The sequence below is a fragment of the Ascaphus truei genome, chromosome 3 (genome assembly GCF_040206685.1).
Source record: "Ascaphus truei isolate aAscTru1 chromosome 3, aAscTru1.hap1, whole genome shotgun sequence".
Classification (NCBI taxonomy): domain Eukaryota; kingdom Metazoa; phylum Chordata; class Amphibia; order Anura; family Ascaphidae; genus Ascaphus; species Ascaphus truei.
In genome coordinates this window covers 324,923,071-324,942,400 of record NC_134485.1, presented here as the reverse complement: position 1 = coordinate 324,942,400, position 19,330 = coordinate 324,923,071, and the positions used below count along the sequence as shown (strand labels likewise).

The window sequence follows — 19,330 nt, the reverse complement described above, 5'->3', positions numbered from 1 at the left end:
ACACAATGCTGCTTTTACTAGGAGCCATTTAAGGAGTCATATTGTATGTAATGGGGTAAGGACACTGCAAATGTTTCAAAGCAGCAGTGAATTGGGCTGGGAAATTGTACATTGAGGCCGTGTTTAAGGCGACTTCCTGAAAGCGGACATTTGCTGAATGAGTTCAAAGGGAAATATGTGCTCAGAATAAACTATGTTTCTAAGAATAATTGTGTCTGAAAAATGTAAGTAGGAGCTATTTGGCTGTAAAGAAACAGTGTTTTGCCACAAGAGATGTGCTTCAATAATAAAAATAAAAAAAAACATTTTTATTAAAGAAATTCCCCCAAAGGCAATTTCTATTTTAAGTTCGCCATCAAATAAAATAATTGATTAGATTGCAGCCACTCATTGAGCTTTAAAAATAATGTGTGCAGAGCGGAGTACACAGTCATTGCTTTATATGAAAATTTTATTATTACTACTATGATTTGAAGACCAAACCAGAGGCCTGAAGAAGGGTCCTGTATGCTCATTTACAAACAGAAGTTAGAAACATATTACATCAGTAAGCAGCCACTTTGTCTTTTTTTCCTCTTTTCCAAAAATACACTCTGTATCATATTGAAACAACAGGAATACAGTGCAAATGCAGTTCAGTCAATATCCAGCATGTGTGTTTTTTTTAATAAATCAGTTCTGTAGTAAGAAAAAATACTTTTAGCATTTTCTGTTTTTAAAAAAACAACTTTGAAAGACCAATTTTCTTGTATTCTATTTTAACAGCCATTTGCTAAGGCACTGCCCCTTCATCTTCTGTCACAAGCCCTGGCACACCCCTTTGTCAGCCCTGCAGTGCAGGAGTGCTCATGAATATTTATGAGCTTCCACTGAGTGACAGAAGCAGAAGAAATACATATGCCATCTCTAAAGATCTTGCCAAATTTTGCCGATCAATACATGGAGAACGGATTGACTGGCAGCTATACAGTTCTTTAGGTAATTAGAGATTGCACACATGAAACTATTGAAGTAAAAAAAAAAATTTAAAAAAAAAAAAAAAAGACTGAACTGCAGCTTTAATAGTTACAGAAATCATGTAAGGAGAGCACACGGCACAGCAGTAGACTGCTCTTGGGCACAGAATAATCAATGCCAATGACAGAAGTAGCCACTAATGCAGAAGGATGCGCTACCGAGTCAGCACTTTCACTGCCTTGCTCCGACTGCCCCACCTTCTCTTCCACAACAGTATTTAAATCCGATTAGCAGTTGAAGGCTAGACCGGAAGCCTGCACAAGATGCACAAAATAAACTGCAGAGAACAGAGATAAGAGATATAATACAAACTTTTGTGCTGCTGATTGTTCATCATATCCATTGCAATGGGAAAGCCAAGCTTGGACCAAGCCATACGGAGTCAAACATGTGACCACCGTTTTCCACTTTTAGGTAAAGCTCTACACACCATTTCATAAACTGGTCAGCTGAGCCCCACAAGAGACTCCCTGCAGCAGAAAGCCAAACACATCCCACTGCCATTTGCCAGTCTACTTCCTGAATTACAGTACGCAACAGCATATTATAAAACATAATATGAATCAGCTCTGTTCCCCTCAACCTCCCTAAAATAGATGCATTTTAATCAATTTCTACCGCTCTGCCGAGAACAAGATCTACAGTATGCAACAGGTTGAAATGTGTTATTGTACGATAACGGATGGAATAGTGTTTGGTACATCTATTCACAAATGAAGACAGCTACACATGCCAGCCCCCCAGAGGCAAGACGCAAGTAACACTGATACACGTTTAAGTTTGTGAACGGAGGCATAGAGCCTAAAACCACTCTGCCCAAGGTCCCGACCTCCCTGCAGCTGCTGTTTTTATTTAGCAGAACTCAAGATCACCTATTTGGGGAAAGCTTAAATAGATTTAGGTAACAGTTGCACCATTAAACCAATATGGGAGCGATGCAGATATGGAACATCCCCAGTACAAGATTAATTACTACAGTGTCTTTTTTTCTTATTCGGAGTAAAAATCATGCTCCACTCATACATTTTCCTTCTGTTATCGAGATTCATTAGAGAAGGAGCGGCTCACTGAGTAAAGACACTGACTGGCACTGAGTTGGAAGCAGGGGAACCTGGTTCAATTCCTGGTCTCGGCTCCTTGTGACCTTGGGCAAGTCACTTTATCTCCCTGTGCCTCAGGTACCAAAAACATAGATTGTAAGCTGCACGGGCAGGAACTGTGCCTGCAAAGCGCTACGTAATACTAACAGCGCTACACAAGAACAAACAATTATTATACCCAGTCAAAGATGTCTAATGCCTGGCTAAGTCACGAGTAGTGTCTACTATCTGCATTATATATGGTCAGCAAGGCAGGTTTGTCAATGATCATAAATATTTTTATTTTCTTCACTAGATTCATTCAAGTTCTAGAGAGAGCAGCGCAGGATTGAGCCTATGGACCAGAAAACTTCCATTAATATGTAATGTTGCTGTTGTGTCCTCCAGGCCCAAGTTCACTATCTATGCTAGATTCATTGCAGAACCCACTTAAGCCAGCTAGAAGTGTCCCTTTTTTATCAGTACATAATACACGTTGTATTCCCTTTACAAGGAGTAAAGTTTAAAGATTGGTGATCAGCCAAGCCCAACCAACCTTCCTGTTTTCTTAGGATCTTCACGTGCCTGTCACAAAACAGCACCATAGCAAAAGTACATGAAAGTAGCACACTGCTGCCAATAGCTGCTTCCAAAGTGCATTTTGTCATAGCAACCTTTAGATATTGCATAACCAAACTGACAGTCACTTTGTAGGTGCAATATACTTATCAATTAAGCCGTTGAGTTGGATTTGTTATCTGAAGTAAAAGATTCCATTACCCCACCTTGATCGTCCAGTTAATAACTCTCAGAAAGCAACATTCACTAGTACTACAAAATATAAACATAATCTATTGGCCCACACCCAACATCACCATACACCCTGGACTACTCAAAAGCCTTGCACCATCTACTGAATGCTAGTAGAGAACTCTAAAAACCAGCACAGCAACCACTTCTCCTCCCCTACTTGTCTCAGTGTTCATTAATGATCTTCCCACAGCTTGTAAGGAAGCCTCAATACACATGTATGCAGATGACACAATCCTATATGCACACAGCCATAGCCTCTCTGACCTTCAACACATACTTCAGTCTGACTTTTTGAGACTCGAAAACTGGATTTCCCAGAACAAACTGTTTTTAAACACGGACATGACTGTAACAATGGTATTTGGGACCAAGAGTAAATTTTTAAAGCTTCCAGCGACTGACCTCCTGATTAGAACCAACGCTAACACCACCCTAACCCCTGTCACTAGTTTTAAATACCCGGGCTTATGGTTTGACTCCCATTTAACATTCGGGATGCACATTAATACCCTGACAACCAAGACCTCTGCCAAACTAGGGGTACTTTACAGGAACAAATCCTCCCTAAGTCTCCTGGTCAGAAAGCGTATCGCACAGCAGATGCTAATGCCAATTATTGACAATGGAGACATAGTATATGGCTCGGCACCTCAAACCCACCTTCGCAAACTTGACACCCTCTACAATTCAATTTGTTGTTTTGTTCTCCAATGCAACTACAACACACATCACTGTGAAATGCTCAAAGAACTAGATTGGTCATCACTAGAGTCTAGGCGCAAAGTTCACCTTTCCTGCCTTGCCTTTAAATTCTTTATGGGCAAGCTACCCAGCTACCTGAACAAGCTCCTCACCCCTACCACATGCAGCACTTATCACCTGAGATCAGACTCCAAAAGACTGTCATGGTCCCACGGCTCAACAAAGTATCCGGCCGTTCCTCCTTTTCTTACCGTGCACCCCAAAACTGGAACAACCTACCAGAGACTCTCACTCCCGCCACCAGTTTAAGTTCTTTCAAATCTAAGGCTGTCTCACATTTTAATCTGGTCTGTAACTGTTTCATACGCCCATAATATATATTTTCTTTAACTGTGCATGCAATGTCTTGTATATAATGTATACCCTGTTCATTTATGTAACTGTATTTGTAACCATGTATTATTTGTCTTAACTCTGTGCCCGGAACATACTTGAAAACGAGAGGTAACTCTCAATGTATTACTTCCTGGTAAAATATTTTATAAAGAAATAAATAAAATAAATATTAGAATAATTTTATCTAAGACACACCTTAACCCAGCAAAGATCACAGTGCCACTAACAAAGGAGGATGAAACAAGCCCAAACTCATTGTGCATAAAAAGGTTAGCATCCCAATGACCACTTCCCATATCATGTGTTAACTCAACTCTATGGTATTCCCATTATTTGGGCAATGTATCCATTTTCTCTACTCCAGAAACCTGTAAAACATTGTAAAGCAATGATCTGTAAGCACAGGGCGATCCGCAACTTTAGAGCTGGATCTGCACAGGCATCTAGTGTCGCCAACAGATATATATGGTACAATTTTTTTTAAATAAACTATCACAGTATAAACTATAAAGGTTAACACGTTCATGTTCTCCATAATGCCTGTACACCGTCATATCTGGATGAATAATAAGAATATGTGGAAGGAGAGGCAGGGTGGACTGATGATTTAGGCCGAGACAACACGTGTCGGTCCACACCAATCTCTGCTATACAGGTTTAGCAGACACACACTGGTATTCACAAGCCGGTGTTAATTGGCATCAATGTAAGCCACCCCCTCGAGCTTCCACAAACCGATACAGAAAGGACACAGAATAGATGTACACATCTTCCAGTCAGACCCGCACATGAGCAGTGGATGGGAACATCAGCCACCTAGTGGTCAAAATGTGATTGTACTAGTGGGCACGGAGTACTACTTACAGTACTACTTTCTTAATTTACAGTCACAATGTTGCACTACTTTGACAGACTAATCATTCCACATTCAAGTAAGCAATGTGGGTTGTAGGAAACCTGGTCCCCCCTTTAGGCTTTCTAGGCATAAAAAAATTAAAATGTATAATTCTTTAAAAAATATACTTAGAATGTTTTGATGCTTGGCACAATACCACTAGTTTTGAAAGCCAATTTGAATACCGATTTAACCCCGCCTGTTCTAGAGAAGCCTACGGTGCACGCATTAGGCTTTGGTCCCGCTGCGTCAGGCGGTGCGCGCGGCCGCGTGCGCGCTCCTCACCAGCAGGGGTCTCCTTCCGGAGCCGGTCCCAGTCCCCCCTCGCTGCACTACTCACAACGCGCTGTGACGCGTCAGCCGCCAGGGGATGCAAGAAAATTGTGATCCCGAGCGGTGACGCGGCACGTGGTGCGCTGATGAGCCTATCAGAGGCGGGAGCTGTCAGAGAGCTTCCTCCACAAGGTAGGGGGTGGTGTGTGCGTCAGCGTGTGTGCGTCAGCGTGTGTGCGGAGGGCATTTGTGGGGGAAGGGGGAAGGAGCGGGAGCTGCTTACCTTCCAGCAACCCGCAGCAGATCCCTCCTGCAGCCCGGGAGACCGAGCCCGTGAAGGGAGGGGGGGGGGGGGAGTAGCGGGTCCCTCCGCTCAAACCACGGCCGCTGCTCCCTACAGACCGCAGATAGCGGTCTGTGCCTCTCAGCGCGCTGCCTGAGGGAGCGGGGCCGTAGCCTTACGGGTCTCCCCGACAGTGAAAGAGTGAAAGTGTCACCCAGCTGCTTTAGAGTGAGGTCCCAGTCAGCACTGTGGAATGCGCGCCCGGCGGGGGGGCGGCGCTCGCACAGCTATCTGCGGTCTCAGAGGGGGGGCGGGGGGAAGAGAGGGAGCGTTTGACAGAGGGGGCGTGGCGGTGGGTTTGCAGGGGCGTGGCCATGACCTCACATAGCTGGTTCGCCCTCATTGGCTGAACTGCCGGCAGGGGGGTGGCCACGCCTCCGCCGCAAACTGATCTCAAATTCCCCTGCTTGCCTGAAAACATGTCGCGCACCGCTGGGGAAAGGTGCGCGACAGGGTAGGAACTGGGACTGGATTTACTGGGGGGGGGGGGGGGAGGTCTTATGGTGGCAGCGACGTTGCATCAAAACAAATGCATTGCCGCCGTTGTGTGCGCTTATTGTAAGGACGGTGTAACGGCTTGGTCACGATCGCTGGATGTCAACTCAATTTGATTTTTCCAGCGACCGCAGCCTGACGCCACCGTCGCTATAAGCGTAGCCTTAGAAAGCATAGCCAGACAGATAGTACTGCAAATGCCGAATGGCAAAATCCCACTACTCTATAGTTACATTTACTTTTCACCAGATCACATACTTCAGTCGTTATCTTACAGAAATACAGATGTTATGTATTTTCAGGATCTCTTTAAAAAACAAAACAAAAAAAAGGTGAAAAAACGCCCATCATTGTACATTAGGCAAGAACACCTCAAGAACTCGGCCTCAACCGATAAAACACTGGCACGAATGTGGCACTGCTTCCCAAGATACAGCTTATGGTAAAAAGAAAATATATTTTGGTCTTAAATTTAAAACATTAGCATAAATTATTATTAGTATAAATTATTGTTCAAGCTGCAGGAAAAGTGTAACGATGTGTGTTTTCTCACTATTAGAGAATTGCCAATGTATTTGAGCTTGCACTTTTTAATCAGTTGCATAAGCCCACACCTGCTAAATGTTTGCAAACATGCCACCTTCCAAAGAAGTCTCCATATGAAAGACATCAATCTGAAAAGGGATTTTTTTTTGATGTTATTACTACAATAGGAATATTTAAATGCAAGAGAAACAGACACAGAGCAGTGAAGCCGGGATTAGTTTTCAACGCCTGGTTTACGTAATAAAAGTTTGCAAGGAACGATCGCTAAGGAGACATTGTTGGAGAAACAGAAAAGTAAACTTTGCAACTGACTACAGTATTTACTATTGTATCGACTGTTTGTCATAGAAAGAACGTTCTGTCATACCACAATGTTCGAAGAACTGTAATCTGTCACAAAGAGGATGTCTCTACTACGTGCACATATTTAATAATGTCCCCCAAAAACTGACCATTTACTGTATTACAATGCGGTCACAAGATATGAATAGTGCCAGACATGTGCCAGACAAGCACCACTTACATTAGGTAATGCCGTTTTTCAGATCTACAAATATCTGTCTTTATTCCCCTTTTCCTATGGTTCTAGGTCTTGTGCAATTGTTTCAAATTACTAGGCTTATCTAATTTCAGTTGTGAAAATGCTTCAAACATTTACTGCATGTAGACACACCCTCTAATTTACAAAAATAAGACACAGTTGCAATAAAATGACAGCCAGTCATATAGCATTTACTTTCTCATTTTTAATGAGTCTGTTTCTAAGTTTTTTTTGTGTACTGTTCATAAAACGCAACAACAGTGGTGGAGCAAGCAAACAGTACAAAAAGCGTTGCTTTTGTCAGATGTTTGGGGAGCACATATCCAACAGATGAAAGAAGGTAACTTGATTTAAATGGCGCTATAAGAAGATCGAACTTATAAAGTAGTTTTAGGATATTTTCAGGGGGCAGCTAGGAAATATGTATTACTATTTCTATAACAAAACTACTTGAGATTTCCACAATGTCATATTTGATCACGGTGAAAAGGTTAAGTGCTTAGGCCCAGAACCACAAAATGGTGCTAAGCTTTAGGACACCTTTAGTCCTATTCAAATAAATAGCAATAAATGTGTGCTAAAAGGGAAAAAAAAAATTGTGACTGCTAGTCTCTCGCTCCCACCATTCCCTCCCCATTTTTTTATTACTGCTGTTAATATTGTTATTTTTATTTCTGTAATGTACAGTTGATTTATATGTGTTGGTTCTATTGTCCCTTACCCACCCTTTTTATTTCTGTACCCACTTCCCACCCTGAATATAATCTAAAAACAAATAACATCTGTTTGAAGAAAGAAAAGGTGTGCTAAAGCGTAGCACCTTTTTTGGATCTGGGCATTAGTGAGCAATGCAGGGGGGGCGAAAGACTGCATTTTTCCGACTGGGAAAACCATGGTTTAGCAATGCACACAACACAGTCCTTTCTGCTTACATAACAAATGACCACCTTATGCAAGGTTTCTTATGCAAGGCACGCCTTGTACACCCACACTGTCAGTCATTGATTGATCAACGGAAACCTGGTCCTGTGCTTCAGGTGACCATAAACAAACCCTACACATTTTGGTTCAACATCTCCCTTACCTTCAGGCTACAGTTTACTTATGCTTCGCTACCAGTAATTTGTCTTTTCTGGTTTTCACATTTCAACTTTTTGTCCCTGTGCTTGTCTGCTAATAAGGGCAAAAAAGTTTAAGATATGGATAGATAGGATAGATATTAAACTTTTTTTTGCCCTTATTAACAGACAATGGTTTTTTTTAACATTTCTTTGATAAACAAATATTCTGGGAGGTTTTTTTTTTTTTTACAATATCTATGTAGTGTTTCCCAACTCTTTTTTTTTTTTTTTGTACAATCTTGCTAGAAGAACTTCTAATTCACAAATCTCATTGCTTAATCATCAGACTATTGCTAACAAAACTGTGTGAGCAATCCCAGGCAGTATAGTGTCCTGAGCTCGGGGATGAAGAGGGTGGGGTTGGGGGGTTTAGACACACACAAGGCCCAAAAGAATCAATATGACATAATGAATAGAAAACAAACACCTCGGCAGTTTCACTACAGGAGCTTAAGGATGACAGCTTGTGGCGTCAGAGGGGTCTTATATCATAGCACCACATGATAAATATGGCCCATAATATATCCCTCATTGGCCAAAATCTGGTAAAAAAAATCTTGCAACATTTACATTTCAGATCAAGTGCTGCAATGAAAGAACAGATAAGATAACCAGCACAGACAGTGGTGTTTGGCTACTATTAAAGCTGCAAACCAAACAATATCCTACATGTGTTTTTTTAATAAATCAGTTCTGTACTATGATTCTTGTTGCATTTAAAAAACAAAAAAACAACACTGAATTACATTTGTAATGTATTATAACGTAACAAGCATTTTTTGTTTCTATAGGAACCATTTACAAAGTCACATCCCCTTCCTGTTCTGAAACAGGCTCTGGCACACTTCTTTTTTTAGTCTCTCAGTGCACTAATTCACTAGTATCTAGTGACTGCCTGGTCACATGATCTTTCCCACAGAACTTTTTATCTTTGGTCCTCTTCTGCTGCACTGACAGCCATTTAGTGAACCCGAGCCGAATCTTCGCCGATCGATCACAGGAGAACGGATTGATAGGCAACTTAGCTAATAACTTATCATTGTGGACTGCTACTTTAAACCAGGGGTGGCAAACTTGAGGGGGGGCGCAAGATGTTTTTCAGGGGGCACATTGGTTACAGAGCCCCCGCGCTCTTCCCCAAAGCGTTTAAATAAAATGCCGGGGAGCGTGTGAGGCCTCTGTAACTTAATTACCATGGCTTCGGGCGACACAGCCATGGCAACGCGCTTCAAATGACGCCGTGGAGGTCACGTGATGTCATTTGCTGCCGGTTCCTAGGTAAGGGGGCGCATGAGCACTGTAGCTGAGAAGGCACGGGGGGCGCAGAAAGTTTGCGTACCCCTGCTTTAAAGTATATCAATGCCTCAGGCAGTTTGAGTTTGTGTCAAAGTGTCAGGGCCTTTGAATAAGCTGTTCACAAATCCTACCTGGAAAGTAATCATCCAACCTAAAATGTCACCAGTTCACTGAAACAGATAGCAATTTAAGACTACTTTTGAAAGCCGTAATAAAGCTACCATGTACTGTAGAATCCATTGGTTTTCAACAATGCACGAATCCTTTACAAATAATATAAAAAAAAATTCATAAAAAGAAGTAGACTTATAAGAAGTTCATAACATCAGCTGTTTTAATTACTATTTTGAGCTGACATATTAAATAAAAGATTTAGCAAAAAAAGATGAATTATGGTGCCTTGACAAGTAGAACGTCCTATTACAACATGTTTCATGTAACCCCTGGCATGCTACCACGGTTGCTCAGAATAGCACCTGGGGGTAAATACTGCTTTGACACTTTGCCGTGAAAGGAACCTGCACTGAAATAATGACCTGGCAGGTGTACACACAGTGTCCAAGGCAGGGCTAAACCAGTGCGCCAAATGGGGACAAATCAAAAAACATTTACCAGTAGAAGGGCAACAAGCTTATTACACACATACCCCGGTTTAAGGATACTCGAAAGTAAGGACATATTTTCAAAATTACCATATCACTGTGTTCGTACGCTCGCTTCATGAGTACGGACACTTATTCTGCCCTACGGACCGCAGTAGTAGTGACGCACCGATTGCCCTGGCCCAAGAGGCACATGGCAGCTCGCGCATGCGCCAGTCATAACGTCCTGAACAGCAATACCGGCTCCCTACCTGCACCGAAGCATCGATAAGTGGGGAAAAAGGGAGTGCTTCACTTTAAGTACATTTTCGCTTTACATACATGCTTTGGACCCACTGCATACGTTAATGTGGGGTATGCCTGTATAATATAATTTTAGGTACATTTAAAAACTCAAATTATATTTCATAATTTTTCAAGCATGTATAACATCTGTACCATATATTTTCACATTAGATTTACTTGCGGGTATGTGCAAAAAATGCACTTTTCTCCCGCTAATTCCATACTAGTTGCTTGGACATTAAAGCCCTTGGCAGGGCTGCATTTGGCCTGTCAGCTGAAGAGCCCTGATCTAAAGTCTGTTGATCAGGCATGAAATGCTGCACAAGGTTGTTAAGAGACTAGAGGGCAAAGTGATGAGGACGCTAATGATACCTGTGGCCAACTCTGTGATAGCTTCTACCAGCTAAGGCAGGCCTGCACAACTCCTGTCCTCGAGGGCCGCAAACAGGACAGGTTTTCAGTATCTCTCTACTTCAGCACAGCTGGCTCAGTCATACTGAGCAACTAATTGAGCCAGCTGTACTGAAGGATATCCTGAAAACCAGGCCTGTTTGCGGCCCTCGAGAACTGAAGTTGTACAGACCTGAGCTAAGGCAAGGGTTTTATTATAGTGGAGGAAAGGTATCAATCTTACAGTCATTAACAAAAAGGTGAAGTGAGCAACTTTAGTGGCAGCTAGGAAGATGTCTACACAAACCTTGTATGACCTTCACAAACTCACATACTGTATACTACATTTTGCTGGTTCCTCAGCCCACCACACCTATAAATGAATTCCAGTTAAAGGCACAAGGACAGAATGTTGTATGCAATGTCACTGTGTACGCCCTTGCCAAAAAGAAGACATGTACAACTCCCTATGATTTTTTTTTTTTTTTACAATAGCTTTATGTAAATGATTGCACAAGTGTATTGCTTTGTAGATATCACTTAACACAACAGTGGTTCTTTTTATAACCCAATTCAAAGATTTAAAATCAGCTGCTTTAAAGGTGGTAGCAACCAAATAGAAGTAGTAGGCCTCAGATGATGAAGCAATGTTACATGTCCAGAATTAAGTCTTACCTTCCTGACCGTCATAGCCACTGGATATCCATTGGCACAATATACATCTATCAATAACAAAGTACCTGCAGCAGCATCATTGCAGAGGATTGCATTCACATGTTCCACAGACAAAATACATACAAATATACTAATAATGAGATGTGTCTAAGGGGCACATACATTAAGTGCTGGTACAGGTTATCGCAGGCGTTCCGGCTTTGACTTGAATGTGAGTTAACGTCGGAATGGGTGTAATAACCCGTACAGGCACTTCATGCATGTGCACCTAAGAACTATATGATGATTTTAAACACATCACTTTGTTTTCGCTCCAATTACAATTGATTAATAATAATGGTGCTCATCTGTCCCATTCATTCTAAGGGGTATATTCTATAAACTGCGAGATCGCTAATCCGTGCGGTCAGACACAGAATCTCCATTGACTTTAATGGTTCTTCCGTGTCAGACCTCACGGATCAGTGACCTCTGACTTTATAGAATATGCATCTTTGGCATTATCACGGTTTAATGAATAATACCCAATCAGGTAATGCTTTAATGCTGTTCCACACACCCCTTTTTTGCAATGAAAGATTATGTATATTTATATTAGAAAAATAGTATTTGATGGCAGATAAAAATGAATTGGTCCACCTAGTACAATCCCATTCTGTGTGCGTATTTATATATATATATATATATATATATATATATATATATATATATATATATATATATATCTCAAGATCATCGCTACCACCATACATTTGTAAATGTGGGGAGGCCTCCAGCAATGATGGGTTACAGGTATCTTTTGTAGGGAAAATGAGTAGCCTAGTAGATTCTATACCCTTGAGAGTTCAATAGGCCACCAATGGATGCTCAGCAAAGAGTTTCTGGTCCCTCTGACTCTGAAGAGGTCAAGACCCTTCAACCAACACTTCAGACACGTGAATGAACTTTACAAAACGTGGACACGAATAGACTATCCCCTAAAAACCTTACTCAGGGCCTTGGAAATCCATCTGGCCAAATGAGTAAGGCTTAGCTCAGACAGGCTGCTTCGCTACCCCGCATCAGCGCCTCTCTGCCGGGCGATGTGTGCTCATCCCCAGCAGACAGAAAGACGCGATTGGAGGCGGGACCACGTCAGCCATTTAATAAAAAACAAAGTGTTTGTGATTGGCTGGCAAAGTACACGTGACGCGGCTGGCTCTTGAAATCACAACTTCAGTTGTCTTTTTGAAGTGAAGCAGCGACGACGCTGTACTTCACTGCCGGGTGCCGTTTTCAGTTTGAAAACCTCCACCCACCAAAGCGAAAGAGTGGCGGACGTGCGCGCGCTATCGCAGCCTGTCTGTACTCAGCTTAATGTAGGTATATTTGTAGTGGGAGAACCAGGTTAACACATCACTGGCAGTCCCTCTTGCCCTCAGACAAGACCTTATCTTCCCACTGCGCATTAGGCCGAGCTCATTGTTGTGGCGCGGGCTCCCGTGCGCGCTCCTGCAGCCCCAGCGATGTGTGCGCTAGCTGCAGGAGATCGGTCGCGGCGATATGGGGGGGGGGGGGGTGTTGCATAGCAAACGTCATGGAGCTGGTTCGCCCTCATTGGCTTAATCAGCTCACGTGACGCTGACGTCACACGACTGCAGCCCCAAATCTCAATTTGATTTGTGGCGGCAAAATGTAGCAGCGCCGACGCGCCCAGCACCACGGGCACTTGAAGAACTACAATAGGCAATAAGGTAAGAGTCCTGGAAGTGCGCGCGGACGCAAGCGCGTGCATCTAGCGAAGCCGCCACCATGAGCTTGGCCTTAGATAGTAAGCTCTTCGGCCGGGGGAGGGACTGCAGTAAGCCTTGAGCTGGATACATGGTGAGGATTCCTGTCGCAGCGAGGTGGGTGAAGCCGCAGCCCCGGCCTCCTGGTCAAAGGGGTGGGGAGGGGAGGGCATCCCATGCGGAGGCAGCAGGACAAAGGGTAGAAGATGGAGATGACATACGGCTCCATGCGGCCTCCTCCGGCCCCTGCACCCGGTGTGGTGCGGCGAGGAAGCCGGGTACAAACCGAGGGCCTCCCACACAACCTGCGGCTTCCAGCCGTTTCTCTCCCAACCCCCGGCGAGGCCCCAGGGCTCACCTTAACTCCTAAGATGCGGGCGCACACACGTCCGGCAGTGAGGAGAGACATGATGGCGGTGTCCGACTTGACAGCGGGAAGAAGAAGCGGCGGTGACAAGAGCCGGAGGGGCTGGACTCAGCTTTCTGACAGGAACCTGCAGAGCCGAAGGCGCCTGACAGGCCGGACCCGAGACAAGGTTGAAAGGAGGTCTCTGGTCCCGCCTACCGCACAGTGACGTCACCGGGCGAGGACTTCCCCCCTGCCGCTGGTCGCCATCTTACTAGAGGAAGACCTTAACCGCCATCTTACTAGAGGAAGACCTTAAACCGTTTAAACGGACTCAGAAAACTGTAAAGACACACGACACAAAAAAGGTGTGACCCGAGGGTCTTTCTGTGCCACATTTTACTCCGCCTGTAACTTATCTTGCAGCAGGTGGTTAGACAGCACTGGATTCGTTATGCAGTGTGCTATCACTGCAGCCCCTCCCTCACAGTAAATGACGCCGGTGTCCCAGTGAGAGAGCGCGATGTTGAAGCTGGTACAAAGGGCAACCCCGATTGGTTAAAAGAAATGTCCGCGTGCTGTAGCGGTTAGTGAGAGCGCGAAGAGAGATTGCTATGAATGTGTAACCGTCACTACGGCGGCTCGGAGCTGTGCACACAGCAATGTCACCGCTCACTGCAATACTGTACTAATGTCACCGCTCATTGCAATACTGTACTAATGTCACCGCTCACTGCAATACTGTACTAATGTCACCGCTCACTGCAATACTGTACTAATGTCACCGCTCACTGCAATACTGTACTAATGTCACCACTCACTGCAATACTGTACTAATGTCACCACTCACTGCAATACTGTACTAATGTCACCGCTCACTGCAATACTGCACTGTCTTTATCACATGTATGCTGCTTTCTATTCTTGAGATACACCGTATAGGAAGTTTGATGCAACGGAATACCATACTCGGAAAGGCTGCTAATTTCCCCCTTTTATGAGACATCATTGATTGGGGTTGTCCGCCTTGCTCTGGGTGCATTTTGTGTCCAATTACAACGTAACAAAAAATGTTAAACTTGATGAATATGTATTTATTCAACCCAATTTATTACACTTTGATTTTATACAAATCCAGGATTTTAGTAAAGATAAAAAAAATGGATGCCATGTAAGTTGGTTAAAATCAAAACAAATGGAAAAACATGTAACACCCCTACACCCCTCCCCCCCACCCCCGGCAGCAGGGGGTAGGGTGTACATGTGTGAACAGGGTTCTGCTCCGCTCCCGATGGGATTAGAGTGTCAGCTACTTGGTCAGTTACCTGTGATCTCAGGGTTCTCTGGTGGGTTCAGGCCTTGGCTGTAATGGAGGGTAGTTGGTGGTTGGAAGAACAGGACAAGATAAGACATAGGGCGCCAGGATCTTTTGCAACTCACAGGTATTTTATTGTCAGGCACAACTGTTCCAGGCTTGCACAGGATCAATTGTTTTCATATAGAGCACAATACTTATTAGACAGGTTCCCTGTATAATGCTCTCTTCAGGGCAAGTTCCACACATCTTTTGGCTTCCTATCTCCTAGCACACTGACTCACTATCTACTAGCTCAATAATTCACTCCTAACTCCTCAAGGGTCTCTCCCTTAACTGCCTGAGCTAATAAATAATAATACTGTAATAATATTATCCCTTTTTAAGGGATAATGAGAACTGTTCCTTTTTAACTGTGCTAACTGTGTCTCTCCACAGTTATAACTCTCATCTCCTTTTACTGTCCTAATCTTAACTGTCTCAAACAGCTAAAGGGGCAGAACTCCTAACGTAGGGCCTGTCCCTGAAGCAACCACAAACTGGGGCAATGGTAACAGTTATCTGGGGCCTATGGGGTTAACTGGCCTAGTGCAAGGGGCTACTGCTCCCCTGCACCCTCACTCACCCAGATCCCTGCTCCAACTGCCACTCTTCAAAAAACTGTCTTAACTGTCATCTCTCACAGCTTCACTGGTTGCCTAGCAACATGTAACTGCAGCCTCTCTTAACTGTCCCTATTCGAAACTGCCAGCACGAGCTCCCTTGCACTGAAAAGGCCTTAATTGCAAATGCAGCCGCCCTATTGACTAAGCCGCAGCATGTGACATTCCCCTGAGGCTCATGGGACTTGTAGTCCCTGTCTTGAGCCTTTCCCTATTAGCCGCCCTCGAGGGGTCCTACTGCGCTTGTGCGAGTCCTGCGCACGCGCAATCAACTACAAAATGGCGGCACCCTGCAAAGGGAGCCGCCGGAGCCTCCGGCAACCGCTCGCCCTATCTATGGGCCGCAACTGTCGCGCACCTGATTGCTTCCCCCCCGGCAGCACCGCACCTCTTGCGCATGCGCGAAGCTCCATAATGGCCACCGCGCATGCTATCCGTTCTGCTCATGCGCGGCCAATCGTAACATGGCCGCCGTGAGTCGTCCCGCGCATCTGCGCATACACGAGCCCTACGCGCGTGTGCACGCATAAGAAACATGCCAGCGCCCTGCATAGGGCGCCGCCGGAAAGCCCGTCGCCACCCGAAACAGCCCCCCAAACCAGCGGAGGTAAGGGGGGGAAAACGGAGGACCGGGGAGCCAGAGGGGACCTGGCTACACATACATTTTGGGGGTTTGCAGCTGTAATAAAAGAAAAAATGCCTTTATATTTTGCACTATGTTAATTAGACAGGAAGAGGAGCAGCAACAGTAGATTTTTATTTAAATATGGTTCTAATTACCTCAGATCTTATGTTTCCACTTGAGTGAAGTAGCTTTTTCTACATTTAAAGCTGCGTTTCAAGCTGTCGTTTAAAAAAAAAAAAATTTAAAAATTCATTCAATACTGTATGTGCATCTATACAATCTACACACTGATAAGTGATTAGCTAAGTTTCTGATCCCCCCGTTCTCCTATAATCGATCGCTGAAGATTCGGCTCCGGGTTCTCTAAATAAATGGGCCCTCTTCTGCTGCACTGATGGCTAAAGATTTGTGAGGAGGATCATGTGACCAGGCAGGTATTTGATTCCATTGGTTCACTGCTAGAGAGGGCAGGGCTCAAAAAGGTGATGCTGTTTCAGAAGAAGAGGATGACTTTGTAAATGGTTGCTATAGGGACAAAAATGCTTGCTACATTAGAATACATTATAAATGTCTTTAAAATTGTTTATTTTTGAAGTGAAACTTCTTTAGCGGTACCTACCACACAAACATTTCCCTGGCAGTAAATTGCCTTGAAGGTGACGGAAGTACAGTCCTGGAAGTGACATCACTGCGGGCAGAAGAGGCCATCAGTGACACCATCTCCCACCAGTCACCGGAGAGGAGGGGGCTCAAACGCACGCACGCGCATCACACAGGTGGTAGCCAGCGCATGCGCAGAAGAGGAGGTTGGAAACCGTGCCGCGCATGCGCAGAAACCCCTATTGATCTTCCCATCTGCATGCGCAGTAACGATGTGGCCGGCGTGTGCAGGCACGGCTGGCGCGTGTGCAGGCGTGGCGTCATGCATCTGCATAGGCGTGGCCGGTGCAGTGCACGTGGAGTCACGGCCGGCACCACGCGCGCAGTCCAGTCTTGCGCACATGCCTCGCACATGCGCAGGATCCCAGAAGTCGCCCACAAATTCTATAAATCAGCCGTCTGGACCCCTTCCAATGCCTGGCCCGAACGCTTTGCTGCACATGTGGGCCCCCTTCCTTGTCAACAGTAAGGTCAACCGGCACAACCCTTCCCAATGCCATACAGAGTCACCCACACACCCAGGTCAGTCAGTCACCCACCCAGGGGGTACCGAGCACGCGCGTTCTAAGTGAAATGTCTTTGCGTTTTGTCACTGAAATTGTGTTTTGATTTTTAATTACAACCATCACCATCACATATACCATTTCTGTGACAAAACAGTGACAAAAGGCAAAGAAGTTTCACTTAAAATGCGCGTGTTCGGCCCACACACCTTTTTTTTTAATTTTTAAACTGATTTATTAAAAAAAAAAAAAATTTAAAAAAAGTGTGTGTGCCGAGCACGCGTATTTTAAGTGAAACTTCTTTGCCTTTTGACACTGTTTTGTCACAGAAATAGTATTTGTGATGGTGATGTTTTCAATGAAAAATCAAAACACAATTTCAGTGACAAAACGCAAAGAGGTGTGACTTAGAACGCGCGTGGTCAGCACACACACACACCCTGTTTTAGCTATTTGCACTTGTGTGTGTGTGTGTCGCCCTATGCTGTGGAGTCCTGTGCGCGCCGAGCGCTGGAGGCCTCTGCGCTTGCGCGCCAAGCTGCCAGCACTGACGTCGGCGACGGCCTCTTCCGTCACCTGTTTTTATCAGAGAACCAATAAAGTTAGGGTGAGGTACAAGCGCATGTCTCCGCTTCCCATTTTTACAAGCGAACTGAAAAGTATTTTAAAATATTTATTGGTGTCAGATTTCAGCATTATCATAAAACATTTATATAATCATAAATGAGGCATTATTCACCCAGATGAAACCCCTTAAACAGATTTCTGCCTTTGGCACACTTTGGTTGTAGGAGGGATTGCCCCTTTAAAATGTTAAGTGCCTGAGAGTCTCTGGCACTTCACGATCACATGACCACACCTTGGGAGTGAGCACATGACCGAGGGGTCTCACTGATGACAGAACGGAAGAGGAATCCTCCGTTCCTCGGTGTAACACGGACTTATCCCTGTTTAAATAAAGCAGCCTCAGAGCTCTGAGACTCCAGCAGAGAGACAGTTAATTGCAACCACTCAATTAGCTAGTCTCCACCAGGACTAATGAGAGCTCTGTAAAAAGACGCATGTGAGACACAGGAGAGGGATTCCTGAGCTCACAATTGGGCTGACACAGGAGAGCAGGGAAGCATGCACACATAAACTGTCTTGAGAACAAAGGCTGTGCTGAGATCAAGACACTTAGACCTATATTCCTGGACACAGAGGTCCCAGGAACCTACCAGAGACTGACATGAAGGGCCACCTGCCTTAAGGTACCTCCTGGGACTTTGGGGTGATAGGCTGGTAATGGGATTAGCCCTCCAGCCCTGCAGATAGGGTCTGGGAAAGTAAGTTAGCACTTACAAAGGGATAGGGGTTTGTTGTTTGTTGTTTTGTACATTTTTGTTTGCTGTGATGTTTAAAGGGACAGGCTCAACAAAGCCATATATTAATTTCACCCTAAACTGTCTCCATTAATGTACTTCTGCGCACATCTCTTACCCTCGGCCAGTCAGATCGCGTTCAGCGCAGAATGCAATCTCCCTTAGAAAATGAGCAGATGACATATGACGTAGCTACTACATTATGGCCCCTGGAGTGCCAGATCCTACAACGTGTCATAATAGCTAGCTACGTTATGGGGTACCCAAGGGGTTAAGTTACAATTACATTACTTCGGCTGTCGTAGAAGCAGGGATTGTTCCAGATACGTAGATGTAACAAGAAAATCAATTCTGCCATCACAGCACATTGGGAAACTAGTAGTTGGTCATCACAACATTTGATATTTGATTTGTCGAGACATAAAAGCAAGCACAGCTTTTTAGGTAGGGGTTATACTCTCAACATCACCAGAGGAACTGTGCACAACACACCCCCCTGACATACTGTACTTGTCTGTTTAATAGCTTCCGATGTGTGTGATGACAGAACTACTTTTACTTCACATATAGGAGCAATCCAAGCCGGCACATTCTTATTGCGGTTTTATTTTTAACGAAGG

The 19,330-nt window shown here is 44.5% G+C and overlaps 1 protein-coding gene across 1 annotated transcript in view; it reads right to left on the bottom strand.

Moving 5' to 3' along the window:
• The window catches only part of CS (citrate synthase), a 28,857-nt gene extending 15,036 nt beyond the window's left edge, over positions 1-13,821 (bottom strand). Inside the window, exon 1 of the mRNA XM_075591297.1 lies at positions 13,597-13,821. Within this exon, the coding sequence (XP_075447412.1) occupies positions 13,597-13,647 (51 nt within the window). The 5' untranslated portion in view covers positions 13,648-13,821. The remainder of the gene's footprint in view (positions 1-13,596) is intronic.
• Between the last annotated feature and the right edge of the window lie 5,509 nt (positions 13,822-19,330).